The sequence below is a fragment of the Balaenoptera physalus genome (assembly GCF_965194825.1).
Source record: "Balaenoptera physalus genome assembly, chromosome: 4".
Classification (NCBI taxonomy): Eukaryota; Metazoa; Chordata; class Mammalia; order Artiodactyla; family Balaenopteridae; genus Balaenoptera; species Balaenoptera physalus.
In genome coordinates, this window is record NC_138891.1 from 45,812,009 (window position 1) to 45,829,124 (window position 17,116).

At 32.9% G+C, this 17,116-nt stretch overlaps 1 protein-coding gene across 1 annotated transcript in view; it reads right to left on the minus strand.

The window, feature by feature from the left end:
* Window positions 1-1,074: 1,074 nt before the first annotated feature.
* The window catches only part of SI (sucrase-isomaltase), a 125,527-nt gene continuing 109,485 nt past the window's right edge, over window positions 1,075-17,116 (minus strand). Inside the window, exons 40-47 of the mRNA XM_082458474.1 lie at window positions 15,022-15,170; window positions 13,306-13,390; window positions 13,166-13,222; window positions 12,437-12,561; window positions 9,861-9,949; window positions 5,932-5,981; window positions 5,530-5,694; window positions 1,075-2,725 (exon numbers count right to left, since the gene is read on the minus strand). Of these exons, the coding sequence (XP_082314600.1) occupies window positions 2,657-2,725; window positions 5,530-5,694; window positions 5,932-5,981; window positions 9,861-9,949; window positions 12,437-12,561; window positions 13,166-13,222; window positions 13,306-13,390; window positions 15,022-15,170 (789 nt within the window). The 3' untranslated portion in view covers window positions 1,075-2,656. The remainder of the gene's footprint in view (window positions 2,726-5,529; window positions 5,695-5,931; window positions 5,982-9,860; window positions 9,950-12,436; window positions 12,562-13,165; window positions 13,223-13,305; window positions 13,391-15,021; window positions 15,171-17,116) is intronic.

The following is a 17,116-nucleotide window of genomic DNA, read 5'->3' on the forward strand; positions in this document are numbered from 1 at the left end:
CTTTCTATTGTTTTCTGTTATCAAAATGTTTATGGAGTGGTCTTTTTATTGTCTTGTTCCATTGTGGTTACAGATGAACTTGTCTGATGTAAGTGTTCTGTGAAAGTACTTATTTTCACAGAAAAACACCACAGCCTAATCTTTAGGACCAAGCTAACTCTGAACTGACAGTAGTCAATGATTTTTTTTTTTTTTTTCATCAATAAGGAGTGAGTATGCTTGTACATACTTCTTTGTGCACATCTGTGAGACTATCTCAAGGTGGAACCCTGGCTCAAAGGGAAAATACAAACTTAATTTTACTGAATACGAATGACATTATTGCCCTCCAAAAACGACTGCACTCATTTATAATCTCATCTGTAATGACTGGATTTCTTCTCAGCATCTGGTTTTCTAGTTTATAATCTGCTTGTCAATTCCCCTTAATTGTTATAATATTTCTTGGAAGTCAACTTCATTATTATTACTATTGTCATTATCATTATTGTTTTTCCTGGTCCTTGTATTCTGAGTTACCATAACGATATTCTAATTTTATTTATTTATTCATTTTTTAAAAATTATTTATTTATTTATTTTTGGCTGTGTTGGGTCTTTGTTTCTGTGCGAGGGCTTTCTCCAGTTGTGGCAAGTGGGGGCCACTCTTCATTGCTGTGCACGGGCCTCTCACCATCGCGGCCTCTCCTGTTGCGGAGCACAGGCTCCAGACACGCAGGCTCAGTAGTTGTGGCTCATGGGTCTAGTTGCTCTGCGGCATGTGGGATCCTCCCAGACCAGGGCTCGAACCCGTGTCCCCTGCATCGGCAGGCAGATTCTCAACCACTGCACCACCAGGGAAGCCCCTATTTATTCATTTTTTAATCTTTTGACTCTCTTTACCCATTTCTCCCATTCCCCAGCCCTGCTTCTGGCAACTACCAATGTGTTCTCTATATCAATGAGTTTTTTGTTAGCTTGTTTGTTTTTGCCTTGGATTCCACATATAAGAGCTATCATATGGTATTGTCTTTCTCTTTCTGACTTATTTCCCTTAGCATAATGCTTTCAAACTCCATCCATGTTGTCAAAAATGGCAACATTTCATTCTTTTTTATAGCTGAATAATATTCATTGTATATAGGTACCACACCTTCTTTATCCATTCACCCATTGATGAACACTTAGGTTGTTTCCATATCTCGGCTATTGTAAATAGTGCTGCAATAAATATTGGTGACACATATATTTTTCTGAGTTAGTGTTTTCATTTTCTTCAGGCAAATACCTAGAAATAGAATTGCTGGATCACATGGTAGTTCTATTATTAATTTTTTGAGGAAACTCAAAACTGTTTTCTATAGTGGTGGCACCAATGTACATTGCCACCAACAGTCCTCAAGGGTTCCCTTTTATCCACATCCTCACCAACACTTGTTTCTTGTGTTTTTGATTATGGCCATCATTATCATTTTATTTTTCCCTGGTCCTTGTATTCTGAGTTATGAATTGTCTTAAATATTTCATTATAACAATATTCTAATATTCTAATTAGGAAAGAATTATATCAAGTTACAGATATTAGTTGATTAAGTAAATTCAAAGCAACTTAAGTGTTAAAAAAAAATCAATGATTACTATTTTAGGCCATGACTTAGAGACTCCTCCAACCTTAATGAATGAGCTAGAATGATTTATTCAACTAACTAAATAGAATAGATAGTAATATTTTTTTCTCCTATCCATAAAACAAAGTTAGAAGAAGAAATTTGGACTTTTGTTATGGACTGAAGTTTGTGTCCCCCTTTTCCAAATTCATATGTTGAATCTCTAATCACCAGTGTGATGGTATTTGGAGATGTGCCTTTGGTACATACAGAGACATGCATGTGGAGCCCTCATTAATGGAATTAGTGTCTTAGAAGAAGAGACATCAGAGAGCTTGCATCCTTTCTCTTTGTTTTGTGCCATGTGAGGACACAAGGAGAATTTGGCTGTCTGCAAAGCAGAAAGAGGGACCTCACCAGCCACCAAATCTGCAGGTACCCTGATCTCAAACTTCCCAGGCTCCAGAACTGTTAGAAATATATATTTATTGTTTAAGCCATTCATTCTATGGTAAATTGTTATAGCAACCCAAACCAAGATAATTTTCTTTTCGAAAATTTTTTAAAATGTACACTGTATGTACTTATATATATATATATATTTATTTTCTCTTTTCTAATTAAATGTACACACTAAGAAATAATTAAATCTGATGACAATTATTGATACATAACTTATATCTACTAAACATTGAAGAAAATATATAAAATTACATTAAAATTTTGCTTAATTTAAAAATCACCTATTTTAACTATACCTTAATTACACACACAAATATATTTAGTAACTAGTATACAGTTTTAGCTGATACTTAGCAAGAGTAACTAGAACTAGTAAATTCTTCTAAATATGTTAAAACATTGAATCAAGGCCACATTAATATTATAAAATCAGTATTAATATTGTACACTGTGCAATAACTTTAGATAGATGTTATGAAAATCACATTGTACACAATATAAGAAACAAATGAAAAGGGTAAATAATTAGGGTGAATAAGTAAATAAGTATGGTGAAACTTAAATTCAGATGTTAACTTCTCTTTGACAACTGGGACTGATGGTGATCTTCATGACCAGTTGATTTCTATTGGCTCATCTAGAGTAACGTTATTCTGTCTTAGATCAATGTTTAATATCTAAAAAAAAATAAAATGGTAATTAATTGTTTAACCAGAACTGGTTTTTTAACAAAAACTAATTCCATAAATAAATGCTCTATTATTAAACAGGTATAGCTTGTTTTTCTTTTCCATTTTGATTAATTTTTATTCCAGAGAGTTCACAACCATTTCAGTGATAGTCTCACCCAACCCACCCATTATACAGATGATGAAAATAAGTCTCAGAGAGGGAGAATGGTTGTCAAAATACAACTAAAAACTGAGACTATTAACCAATTATCTTATATCTACTACTTTATTCTTTCTCCATGACTCCTAAATATGCAGTTATTCATAATTGCACTGCATAGATCTCTATGCATTCTGCCCTCAAATATTATCCAGTCAGCTAGAGACAAAACTTAGATTTTAGAAATATGTTTTCTTTTACATCAATCTTAAAGGGCTTTGAGATGCTGAATTTATTGCCAATGATTTCACTGTGCATGTTACTTTTTTTCACTGGAGAGAATCTCTGTCAGACCATATAGGGACTAAGTGTGGAGGTGACCAATTAAGCCACTGTACTCAAACAATCATCTGTAATATTTTAACAATATGTCAATTTCATTAGACTTTTCCATTGCTCCAATAGACTCACATGACTCTCAGTGCCTTAGCTCAGAAAGTTGAATTCAGTCATCAAATATGCAAGAGAAGAAGAAAACCAACATTTCTTTACTGCTAAACAAATACCAAACACTCACTGGGGAATGTATAAAATTTATTCTTTACTAAAACACAGCGTCTTAGGATTTATTTCCCACGCTTCATAATAAAAGAGTTTAAAAGGTAAAAGGTAAATAATTTTTTTATTATCTGTTACTCAGGTTTGAAACTGATCCATCTTACACCAAAACCTAACTTAGTTCCTTTATATCAAAAGTGAAAAACAAGGAGTACCTCACATAGAATTTAATACCTATACAGATGGCAACTAGGCATAATTGCTGCTAGGAAAGTGTTTTAAAAATTGTATCGATAGAGCAATTAAATGTCCTTTGCATATAATTCCTACACCCATGGAAAGGGCAACCAAAATAGAGAAAGAATTTGACTACTCCCTCCTTTTCCCATATATCTATAAAAACTCAGAAAACAGTAGATGCTCACAAATATTTGTTTTATTTAAATACACTTAGAAGGGACTACTCCTTTGTTAGTAAAATTAATACCTTCTTCTGGAATCATTGAGATAATTAACCATGTAAACAATTTATTCTTAATACTTGAAATTCTTTGTGAATGTATTTGAAAGCAGTGGAATGAACTTTTCTTTATAAGTGGTGTTTTTTATGCCAAGTATTTGGTCAAAATTAACTTGAAATAATACTTGATATGTTAAAATATCTTATTTGACCTTGTTCAGCTGACTGTATTTAGTTTCCTTTTATAGTAAAAATTGTGAGCTTTATTGTTCACCATTGTTGTAGTAAATAAGAACAAGAAAATATGTAAGGAAAACCAGTGTTCTTTAATCTCATTGAACATTGGGCTGTTCAAAAAAACTGATTTCTATTTATGATTGATAATCATTGACTATTTATTCCTGAGGATTTAATTTTCCTTTTTAAGGATTCAGTTTCTTATTTTGCCATATAAGACCACTGGACTAAATCATTGATTCCTTTACCTTGGAATTTTATAAACAGGTGAAATTTTAAAAGAAGAAAAATGGGGGTGGGGTGGTGGGTTATCAACTTTTATTTTACCATGGAAGGTCATTAAATATATAAAACTCTAATTTTCCAACCTTGATAGAATTTAAAGAAATAGAAGTATTTTAATGCCAAAGTAGTAATTAAGAAATAGTTTCATATTAAAGGGGAAATTCTGATTGCCTACAGAACAGCAACAACAATAGGACAGATGTTAAATTTCAACTGGAAGAAATGGCTTCTCAGGTGCTGTTCAACTCTCACATCTTGTACAATTTATGAAAACCTAAGATTGTGTCCAAGATACAGTTATTATTTTTTTAAGTTGTAGTCAGACAAACAACTAGCTATTTTGTAAGTTAAAGTCATCCGAAGTGTTTAGTTGATAAAAAGCTAGTTGTTTTTATTCAACTTTAAACACAAACAGGTATGTGTACACACACTCAAAGTTTTAGCAGTGCAGATGTAGCCTTAAACTTGGATCAAACACTTAAAACAGTTAGCTGGCTTCCAGAATATATGTTATTTGAAATCTACTTTCACAGAATTTAAGACTGGAAGGAACTTAAGAGGTTGTTTACTTGCATATTCTTACTTAATTGTAAGGAAAAAGAAGTCTTGAAATTATTTATTCAAAGTAAAAAGCTCGTTCCTAGCAGCAAAGGGATTTTAACATAAGAATCCTGACTCCTTCTTTAATGTGTAAATCATATCCTCATACAGCTCTATGTCAAATTATTCATAGATGCTAATAGACAATTCTATTAATTTTGCAAGGATTTTCAAGTATATTTTATCTAAGACATATTAAATGTTCAAATGTGAACATTTTGGTTTTGAAAAGTATTAGGTTTTGAGGGATGAAAATGATTTAGAGATTTAATGTAAATTTAATTTTGCTTTGATTATATCAGAACAATTATAAAATAGATGCCGTTAGGTTGATTTATATGTTACCAAGGATAATATGGAAATAGATATGGATGTTTAATGAAAATAAATAAACAAGAAAGTAATAGTTGACCCATAATTATGTTTCTTTAGGGCTAAGAAATACAAGACATTCATGTAGACGTTTTGAATAGCTCCATTTAAAAAGAAACGTTTTCTTACGTCACTTACCTCCAGGTCTGGGTTTTCAAAGTTAACAGACTCTTTATTTCCATTATATATGAGATTAACCTCACTAACAGGAGTCTTTTCTTTCCCCCATATATGGATGTATCCAAGCCGCATTTCATTTTTGTTTATGTAACTATTTTTCAGTATAGTGCTTGTTAAGATGGTCTATAAAGACAAAGAAAAAGAAATTAAACCCTTCATCTAGCAAAAGCAATTAAATCTTTAAAAAGCATATATCTGTTAACCAAAATGTATTTCATAGTATAGCAAATTGTTTATTCATATATTTGCAAAGAGGTATGTTATATAATATATATAAAATATGTAAATGTAAAATACAGCATAAAACTTCAAATATTATTTAACACAATTGCAAATAAATGATCTGTAGTGACTACATACCTTGTTTAAATTAAATTGTACAAAGAAATATAGGTCTCTTTCATAGGTGTCTATAGAGAAAAAAAAAAAGAGTGATGTATTTATATTTCCAAAGAAGAGCAATAGTAAATACTAGTACTGTGTATTTTGCTTTTCTTTCATAGTAAAAGCGTACCAAATGCCATCAATGTATATTTAATTTTCTCTAAGTTTATATATCTTATTTGAACACAGTCCAAGGAGCACTGAAATATGAAGGATGAGTCACCAGAGAAGGTACTAGATGGATGGGTAAGTTGGTGTGTTCCTGCTTGTATGTAGGAGAGTAACACTAAAGCAGTGACACATCTAAAATCACCTTCACATAGCTCTGGGAGGGTGGAAGAAGTGTAAGAATAAAGAGAATTGGGTGTGATAGTCATGGACACTTACTGGCCACCTCAATGACTGACAATAAAATAATATTATAAAGAAAAGAGAACATGATGGTAACTTATCCTAGTGTCATTTGAGAAAAATATTCAATTGTGAGAGATTATTACAGGTAAACTGAAATCAAACTGATAAAACATAGGCTTTATACCCAGCTCTTTAAATACGATGTAATCTTGCCAAATTTAAAATCAATTTAAAAAATAATCTTAGAACTAAAATTTATTATTTAGTATTTGTCAAAATCTAAGTACTTTATCACAATGCTGTAAGAGATATGTATTATTATTACTCTCACTGTATAAAAGAGGAAAAGAAAAGTTAAATAAATGGCCAAAAGTGAAACAACTAATTATTATCAAGTCTAGATTTATGTCCAGTTTTCTCTGACTTCTATGATTGTGTCATATGTAAAACCAAACAAACGTGTAAGACAGAAAGGGAAAAGTAGAGTCAAATGCATGACTAAAACAAGTATTAGGATAACATTGAAAAAGCAACAAATTTTAATTCTCTTTTCCACTTATATATGCCAGTATTATATTCATTAATTCTCGGGAAAAAATTACTTTATTTGAGACTAACTATGCCTATACTAAAATTAAATGATATTCTGTCCCAAACTTTCTCTGTATATATTAATGTATACATCCCTCATTTAATATGCATTTTGAGGCAAAATTTTTAGTCTTAATTTTAAATACCTAATTATAGCTTAAGTTTTTAAGAGCAATTTTTAAAGTACACATCAATGAGATAAAAGAAAACAAAAGTGAAGCTATTAAGAGGATATGAATGGTTTTGCTGTTTTGCTGTTTTTAATGAATAAGAGAAAGATACCACATATGAACTTAGTCCAGAGTAGACATATGTCTATTTCACTAAGATGAGTAGGACAAATTAATATTTTACTAAGCTACAATTTCATTAGCTAGAACAGTCAAAATTTACTTAATGTATACACATTCAGAATAAGTTTATTTTGCTTTATTTTTGATTTTTTTTTTTGAGAGAAAAAATATGTCTACAAATAATAGTGATTGGGACAGAGTAAAGGGACGAAGTAGGTGATTAAATAGTTAATTCCAGTAGGGGATTGTAAGTAAAGGAAAAAAACCTGTAAGTTAGTGATCACTCAAGAGAATAGGTTTGCTTAAACACAAAATCAAGCAGGCTTGCTTAGCAACAAAACCATACAGCATAAGCATGAGACATGCCCCAAAACAATAAAACTATGGTGGAATGAGACCCACATCCTGCCCAGTGAGGTCAGTAAGTTAATGATTCCTAGGACATGCTTCTCTGACCACACTAAAAACAAAAAATATAAGGAAAGGTGACATTATACTGAAACCTGAGATGATTTACCATATTTTAGTATATGTTACCGCCTTTTTGCTCATTTCCACTGTGCCATGACAGTCCCGGATTGACCATGTAGGGACAAGAAAACTTCCCCGCCCCATGAAGGAAGCTTGACATCTATTCAAGAATGAGGAAGAAGGTGGTCTTCTCCCCCTCCCCACTTTTCCTTTGATTATAAAACTGTAGCCCACTAAGTTCTCTGCATGGCACCCTCTTGCCTGCCTGCTTGTAAACCTCACAAGCATCCTATTCTAATAAATCATTTCTTATCTATCACTTTGCCTCTCGTTTAATTCTTTCTGTGCTGAGACATAAAGTACTGGAGCTCCTTGGAGCCCACCAAGACGTATTTCTATGATTTCAATAGTATTCCATAAATTTTAAATGTACTTAAAAGAGGAAATCATTTAGATATCACCTAGTTTATCGAGTAGATTGGCAAGCTTGCTGTGAGAGAAGACTTCTTTGGAGATTCTGATCTAATAAATCCAGAGACTCTAAGCATTTGTTATGTATTGTTTTTGCTGTTCACTCAAGAAATTTCAGGGGATTAGTTGAGATCTTTATACTTAATTATAACAAATACACTGAGATTGTGAAATAGAACCAAAAAAGTAGATATAATGGGCCAGAACAATTTTGTATGCTTGCATGAAGAGAACAGAGAGAAATATATGAATTATGTTCAGTTACTTTCCAGTGATAAAACAAAAAATCTGCCATGAAACTTCAATAGGGTAAAGGTTATACCAAGTTCTTTCATCTGCTATCTTAGTTTGATAGAAAGAGCTGGAAAAAAAAAAAAATTCTAAGAGAAGATTTGTCCTCCTTACTGTTAAAACGAATTAACTCAATTTATTAGATAGTAAGATTCAAATATCCCAAGACAAGCATGCAAATTATGTATAACTTAACTTTGCATCCCTGGGAAATTGTAGGCAAATTCAAGGTGCCTCTTGCTGGGCCCAGTGAGGCAGAAAGGTTGCAAACTTTTTAGAACCTCCCTTAATGTATTAATGAAGTTCAGGGCTCTGAAAACATATGATTTTAACTAATAGCAGTTGAGTTCTTCACCTTCTAAATCACAAAATACTAGCAAGAGGAATTTTATTTTTGAGTCTTGCTTATTACCATATGATTCTTATATCACTTTCTGATATGCTTTACTCACTAATAAATTCCTATTTATTATGTTTGCAGAATATTAACTATGATTTACCTGAAAAGATGAAAGATGTATGTCTTTGCTATTAATGAAAAATCTCTCATCTATGGATAATTTATTTAAATTGCAGTGAACTGCCATACAGCTCCACACAGATGTTAGTTTTTAAGACAAAGATTTGTGTCAAGAGAATGCTCAGAAGTCCCATCTAGCAGAGCTGGCACTACTAATGGCAGTCAGTAAACCTAATCCTCTAACAGTGTTTATTTAACAGCATAATAATGACCTGCGGGCATTTTACTCAAAGGCAGATTCCTGGGCCTCTTCCCGGATTAATGGAATTTGGATGGGCCCCAGAATATGCATTCTTTACAAACTATCCCAGGTAGCAGAGCACGCACTGCTAAAAGTTTAGTAGTTCAGTCTGATTTTGAGGAATAACCATGGCGTAAACAAAGGTTTAAGTTTAAATCTTTAAGCTTTTCATGTAAAAAACTGCTGAATATTAAAACAAAAACAAAAACAAAACAAAAGCTATAGCCATAAAGCACAGAGAACAAGTTTGAGTTTTGTTTCTGAACTCTCTCATGTTTTAGAGGCATCCTTTGTGCATCAATATGTGCGCATGGGAATGTGGTTTTTCAGCTCAATTGACCTCACACGTACTAAGTGTCTATTATGCGAACAGCACTGGGCTAACTTCTGGGAATACAAAGGTGATCAATATATCATCCCTGCCCACACAAAACTCTTTGCCATCTAGACATTGATCACAGGGATTAAATATATTTAGGATAAGAAGAAAGTCTTTAAATATTTGGAAGTCTATTTTTTAAGTTGATTCAACTATTTATTAAACTATTTTAGCTTTGAATAATATTATTGGCTTTTTATTCAGCTTCCAAAGTACAATAATAGGTAACAAAAAAGTAATGTGAGATAATATGTATGTTATCAGCTATATTTATCTCCTAAATGGAACACTTACCTATAGTCTCTCCATCGTCCCAAAAGAGAGATCCTTGTGCCATCTGATTATCATCTGCAGCAACAATGAGCTTCATGTAATTTTTTCGACTATAAGAAAGAAATACAATTTTACCAAGGTTTATAGAGTAGCATATTTCTTGTTATGATATGACATCCATATAAGTGTCCAAAGGAACACAGACTGTTTTAGGCAAAGAAAATAAAAGGATTTTCCTTTTTTAATGAGTTAATGGAAATTATATAAACCATAAAACCCTTCATATTTAATAGAAAATATCATGCATTTCTTTGCTATCAAGGATTCACCTACTGTAACAAATCAGAAGTGGCCTCCTTTATAACTAAAACCATATTCAGTTTATTGATATATTTATTTATTCTTCTCTCTGATAATCCTGTCATTGACCATTAACATAAAGCTGTTTCAATAGCATGTTTTAATCTCATATGACTTAAGCCTTCCTCACATTTCCATATATAAATCACTTAATTATCATTGGCAATTGTTAATAAGAATGTGAAGAGTAGCCAGAATTGCAAGGCTTTTCCTTGGATTGGACAGTACTTCCGAAGCTTGTGCCTACAATAGGCCTATCTATGAACTAAATATCTGCTTCCATGTTCAGTATACAAGCTTGGTTTGACAGCCTCATATTGCTATGGAAGGATTTCTCAGACAAATTATGCTTAGCTATCTGCCTTTTCCAATCACAAATGTTGAAGGTTATACTGCTATGGAAGTCTCCTAAAATATCCAGAATATCTAGAGTTCAAATCTCCACAGCAACTTTATATTTTCCATGTACAGATATTAGCATGTCTTAACATGTATGTATATATGTATTTCAATTCATAGTCACTGAGGTAAAAGATAAGTAGATCTTATTAGCAACATTAAAATCTGGTTTAACCCACAATTTCCTAACATACTTAAAATAAGATTAAAAGAGTTTCACAAATTTCATTCTACCCTGTATATACAGTTGACCAATGAACAATGTGTATCCAAGTATCCACAGTTCCTCTGAATCCGCAGATTCAACCGACCATGGACTGAGTAGTACTGTACTATTTACTACTGAAAAATATCCATGTAAAAGTGGACCCATGTGATTCAAACTCATGCTGGTCAAAGGTCAACGGTATACCTAAACCCAATATCTTATTTACTTTACCCACTTACACACACACACACACACACACACACACACACACACACACACAGAACACCCAGAATGTCCTCTCTAGTCGTCTCTCATAACATAAGGATTCCTCAAGGCACAACTTATGAATGGTCTCCTCCATGAAACTCTCATTTCTCAGGTATAATCATTTTTCTCCTCTTCAACTGACATCAGGGTAAAATATTGATAGAAATGGATCTGGGTAGCCCCAGAAGCTAGAAAGAGTCTATTCATGCCAACTGGGGCTGTCAGCATGTAGATCACCACAAGAGTGGGTACAGCATGAGATGAGAAGAGGAACAGAACTGAGTCCTCTAGAATCTGAATGTTTAAGCCAGGAATTTGGTCAGGGGAAATAGACTCTATGACTGGTCTCAGAAATTCACTCTTACATCAGTCACAGGAGGCAGAATGGACCCATGATCCATGGAAATAGGACATGTTGTTGTTGACTGTGAAGGAGAGAATACCACATAAGGTGTCTTAGCAGATGATCAGTTATAAATGGTAATGGATAGAAAATCTGAGTTACCTTTCATTGTTAAATGGGACAAGGTTGCTACAAATAGGTGTGGTTCTTCTGCAGACAGAAGAGGACTTAAATAGCATAAAGGAGTAGTGATCTTGTCAATGGATATCTACATTTCATAGACTAAAGTGGGTTCTGGTATGTGTCACAGGACTGATGGAGGCAGAAAAGGGGGAGCAGAAAAGATAGAAGGAAAGAGAAGCCCTCTGAGCCATGTTTTCTTAAAGCTCACAGAAAAGTTCATTTAAAAAACATATTTTCATAAAGTAAATAATATTTCTTTCCAAATAGACTCAGAAAAAATGACGAGGTCTTACGTGAGACTGGCATTTAAAATACGACATTCGTTTATCAATACCTTTGCATGTTTACACAGAGGACATTAAGCTTCCATTGGTATTTTGGTCGGGGAAACATTCTATCATGTTGGAGGACAATTTTCCATGAGTTTCTCAAGTTTCTACATATTTTGCATACAGAAGCAATGACAGTTTTTCTCCCTTCAAAGCAAAGAATGGATGCTTTTGCTTACAGCCTATTATAAAAGATTGAGTTTCCAAAGTGTTGCCTTCCTTAGCTGTGACATAAACCTCCTGGGTGGGCAGTATCCACCTGGGCCACTTGATGTCACCCACATGAGACTTGGGGGGCAGGGGCAACTGGAGCAAACATGAAGCTCATATTTCTTGCTATGCCAAGAGTAAGAAAGATCTCTGTCTCAGACCCAGAATCCATGAAACTGTGGCAGGCTAACCTGTAAGCTTGGAAGTAGGATAAAATCTCAGACCTTTCCCAGTTCTTGACAATTCTCGCATGCTCTCTCTCAAAACCTAATCTGAGTTCTGTGAACACTTCACTTACCTGTAAAATGTGTTTTGAGCAGCCTCTTGACAAGGTAGAATATAACCACCACGGACATGTAGATTTATTTCATATAAAGGAGCTGCAAATGTATGAAATTTTCCTCTGACACCAATATCTCTGCCCTGGAAATGACAGCGTTGGACGAAAGAACAAAACAATAAGAAGTAGAATCACCAGCAATATTGGTACTTGAGGGGGCACATTTATAGAATCAAATAATATACTTTTTAATTTAAAAAATAATAAAACCACAAACATTTATTCAGTAATTCACGTTGTTAAAGCATATACTTATTCCTTAGTTTATTGATAGCTTTGAAAGTAATTTACCACCACGTGTTTTTGTGGTGCTCACATGAAGAAAATATATGGGTTTTTGATGGGTCACAAAAGTTACTCCTGATTTGTCATATACATTATTCTTTAAAGGATTGCATTACTTTTAATGATCTTTCTGCATACCTAATAAAGGGCAATGACCTTTTTGTGCATACTGTATAATTTCCACATTTATTTGGTAAAATAAATCAATGACTACACAAGAAACTATGGCAGAATAAATTAACTCTTTCACTGTTTGTTAATTTGATTCTGATATAATTAGCAAGAAATATCTTGCTCTTTTTAAGTGGAAAGGAAAACAAGTATGTCATTAATAAAAAGGCTATAATTAAGTTGTTACCCATTTCTGTTTAGTCAACCCCCCAGAATTCCTTAACTACTTACTGTATGGTAATCAAACCACCGAGCAGTAGGGACGTAGCCTTCTACAGTGTCAGCGTACTGGAATTTAAAGATATAGTCATTAAAAACATATAAACCATGGAAAAATTATTTTGTGAACAAAAATATGTGGTAGGACTTACAGCTTCCAATACAGGGGTAATCATAAATGCTGGACCCCACAGGAACTGTTTGAATATATCCCAGGTTGGCTTTTCATTAAAGAACCTGGACAAAATATTTACAAAATTAAATCAAAGAAATTTATCTCTTCTGAATACCCTAAAATAATTATTAAAATCACATTTTGCAGTATGGACTTTTGTGGATTGAAATGAAAATCAAAACATAAAAAATCAAAGACAATTTTATCACTTGGAATTCAGTGTGCAGTAAGTAGTACAGTACTTTATAAGTAAATCTAGACCATGACTAAACCTTCCAACAAAGCGCAGAGTTGCCATGGATGTGTAAGACCGAGTGAGAAATCTCCTTGAGGAGAACTCACATAAATTCAAATATTAACTTTGTCTAGTAGAAGATCAACAAACCAGGAAGCAAGAATTATAAACACTCTGGAAGAAAAGTGTGAGACAAGTGTGTTATAAGAATCTTAATTTGGTAACTTTAAAAAGAGTTTGCACATCCTATGTAAATTAAGCTCACTGAATAGTGAATTTACAAATCCTTAAAGGTTCTTCCATTTGTTAATACGTTTCTGAGTTTGCGATATAAATGGCTGAAAAAACAAAGTCTGCTTTTTATAGTTTGAGAATTGTCACTATTAAATGTCCACATTTTTTCTTTAATTGAAATGGAAGTATACATTTTTTATTTTTGTTCTTTTGTTTGTGTTTTGTTTCACTCTAAACTGAGATTAATGCTAAATTGGACTGCTGGGTTTTTCCTTTATGAGCTTCCCATGGGAAGAAAAACCCAGAAGTTCTCAGCAGGACAAGAGTCTGCATAGTTAATAATAATGTTTCTGGCTGGGGACTCAGACCAGTGCTGATAACGCCAGCTCTTCTGGAAAGTTAATAGGGAGAAGACAAAGAGGAAAATTCTAGAAATAAAAGAGGGAAGAGTTTAATAAAATGTTACCAGAAATAAAGAAGGGATTATGGTAATAAATTACTAGAGGATAATTTGAATCTAGGAAGTTTTTTTTTTTCCTCTTTTTTGGAAAGTTGGATCTTTTATTATTAGAACAGAAGGCATATTGATCTACTTATTATTTTGGTAATTTTATCTTGGCTACTACTGTTTAATTTGAGTAAGTATTAGCTGTTTAGTTTTTACTGATTTATCAATAGTGAAATCTAACAAATCACCTCAATCAATTACTCTGGTAATATAGGGCACACAAGAAGCTAAGTATATCATGATTATTTCAAGGGTTTTTTTGTATATATGGTTCCCAATTAGAACACCTCTAGGAGGAGTTAGGATGGTCTTCTTTAGTCAGGCATTTATATATGGTGGATTTACTTAACTGCTGTAAACTTCAATTAAGTCAACCATAATATAGAGATAATATTACTTATTTCCAAGATCTTTTGAAAACACTCAATGTAATAAGGTATGTAAATTCTCTCAAACAATACCTGGTATACAATAGTTATTCCTAAGAATTATTACTTTTTAAAAACTGATTAATTGTGTTTCACTTTTAATGGCATATATTAGTCTGTTTATTAGTAGATTTATTTATGTAAATGCTTATTAACCCAAAATGTACACTTAAATAACAATGAAAAAGCTTTCAACTTAAAATGTTTTATATGGCAGTATAAGTGATTATTGAGTAAATTAAATGAAAGCTATCTCTCTCTGTGATAGGAAAAAAAATTTGTGCTTACTCATGCAAAAGGGGTCGGATAACAGTGCCACCATGAGCATGAATTTCATGCATCTGTGTATAGAAATAGGGCAATAAAGTGTATCTAATATTTAGAATATTCTTTGACATTTCAGAAAAAGTTGCATTCCAGGAAGCAGGATCTTGTCTCTGAAACAAAGCAAAATGAAAGCGCCATAAGCTGTTGTCCTTGTTTAAATCATAATTTTCAAATACATATTTGAAGAATAAAAAATAAGGCATAATTTAATTCACTGTCATGTGCTACATCACAAAAATCTTATGGAGTAGTTATTTCTATCTCATACAATTGAAAGAGAAAGCATAATTAATATTTTAATAAGAAAATGCAAATTAAGTCCATGGCTTGATTTCATTGAGGTGAACATATGTAAAGAGCAGTTCACATTTGAATAGGTGACAAACACATTGTCAACTGTGGAGATGATCAGTGTAGCGTGAAAAGTCTAGGAGAGAAACAGAATGCTATATATAAGTACATTGAAATAAACAGACATGCAGAGCCCATCATGGTGACCCTGCACATTGTGTGTTCTCATGAGAAATGAATAAGTTATGGTACTAAAAAATTAATAGTATAGGAGGAAGAGGGGATCTAATTAATGTTGGATAAGAAAAAAGAACATGCCCATGTCTGCTCTGGAATATACTCTCCAGGTAAAAAGACTAAAATTGACACTGGAAAGATAAAAGCTTCTAAAAAATGTTATTGCACTTACTGGCTAAAAAAAATAATAAGGAGAGTGATTAGTATTTTATATTCTAACTTATACCAAGGGAAAAAACAAGGCTGCCACATAACTCCAGGGGGCAACACTTGAAAGGTTTTTTTGTTGTTATCAACAGGAGCAGAGCCCTTAAGAGTGGTATCATATCTATGAAGATTCCAACTTTTCTAGATTTAAGTAGTAAGAAGGTTTGAATGATGACCCATTGCTATCACCGGGACATGTAGTGTTAGAATAGGCAAAACCTTGAAAGTGCAATGGTCCAAGAAATATTAAGCTATATATCAATATGATCCTACTGTTACTAGATTCAAAGCCACGTTAGAAAAGGCAAAGATCATATCTGTTGCATACTGACTTTGTTGATGTTATTTCAGTTTTAACATGATAAAACACAAGCATTTAATTCTAAACCATACATTCCTAAATTCAATTATATTACCTCATAATTAAACTTAAGTTGAGTTCTGTAGATTTTTATTCAGAAGTACTTCGTCAGTCTTTCCCTCTCCCATTTCATCTTCTCAAAAGCTCCAGCCACATTCACATCTTGGAGTCTTTCACTTGTTCCCCAGACCTGGAATTCTCCCCCATATACGTAAATTTGTTGCTTTCCTCAACTCAAGTCTCTGCTCTAATGCTAATGTCACTTCATCCAAGAGGACCAGCTTGAGCATCCCTTCTAAACCATAACACCCACAAATCTCTATCATTTTAGCTTACTCTAGTTTTCCCTCGTATGATTTATTTGTACCTGCTGTTTTATATATATATATAATTGTCTATTATCTGTTATCTCTGTGCTTCCTGCATTATATAAAGCATTAGGGCAGGGATTTTGTAAATATTGAATAATGGATTTTCAATGAATTCTTGTTGAATGAATCCCTGTTCAGGATTTTATTGATTCATGCCTCACTCTCCCAACAATACAGCTTTCTGAATTTCATTACTGACATAAAGTTTTCCTGCTAAAATATTCCTATCCCATCAAGTTGTCTCTATTGCCCAATTTTCAAATTTTTCCAAAATGTGGTCCCAAACTGCCTTCTAACCTTGTATAGGTTTTCATTTTTATTTTTCATTTTCTAATATAAATTCTCCCTTCTATTCTGACAAAAAATTTCCCAGGGTGACATGAAGAATTCAAAACTCATGATGAGCTCTACCATTCGGTTACTATGGCTGGAACCCATCCTTAAAAGACCAGCTCAGTCTACAATCCTTCCATGAGGTGCATTTTGATAATTTATCTTTCTTCTATACGTCTTCACTGAAAGTATCACAAAATTTAGCACTTACTTAGATATTGCTTGCAATTGTTTATACTTTTTCATAATTTTTATT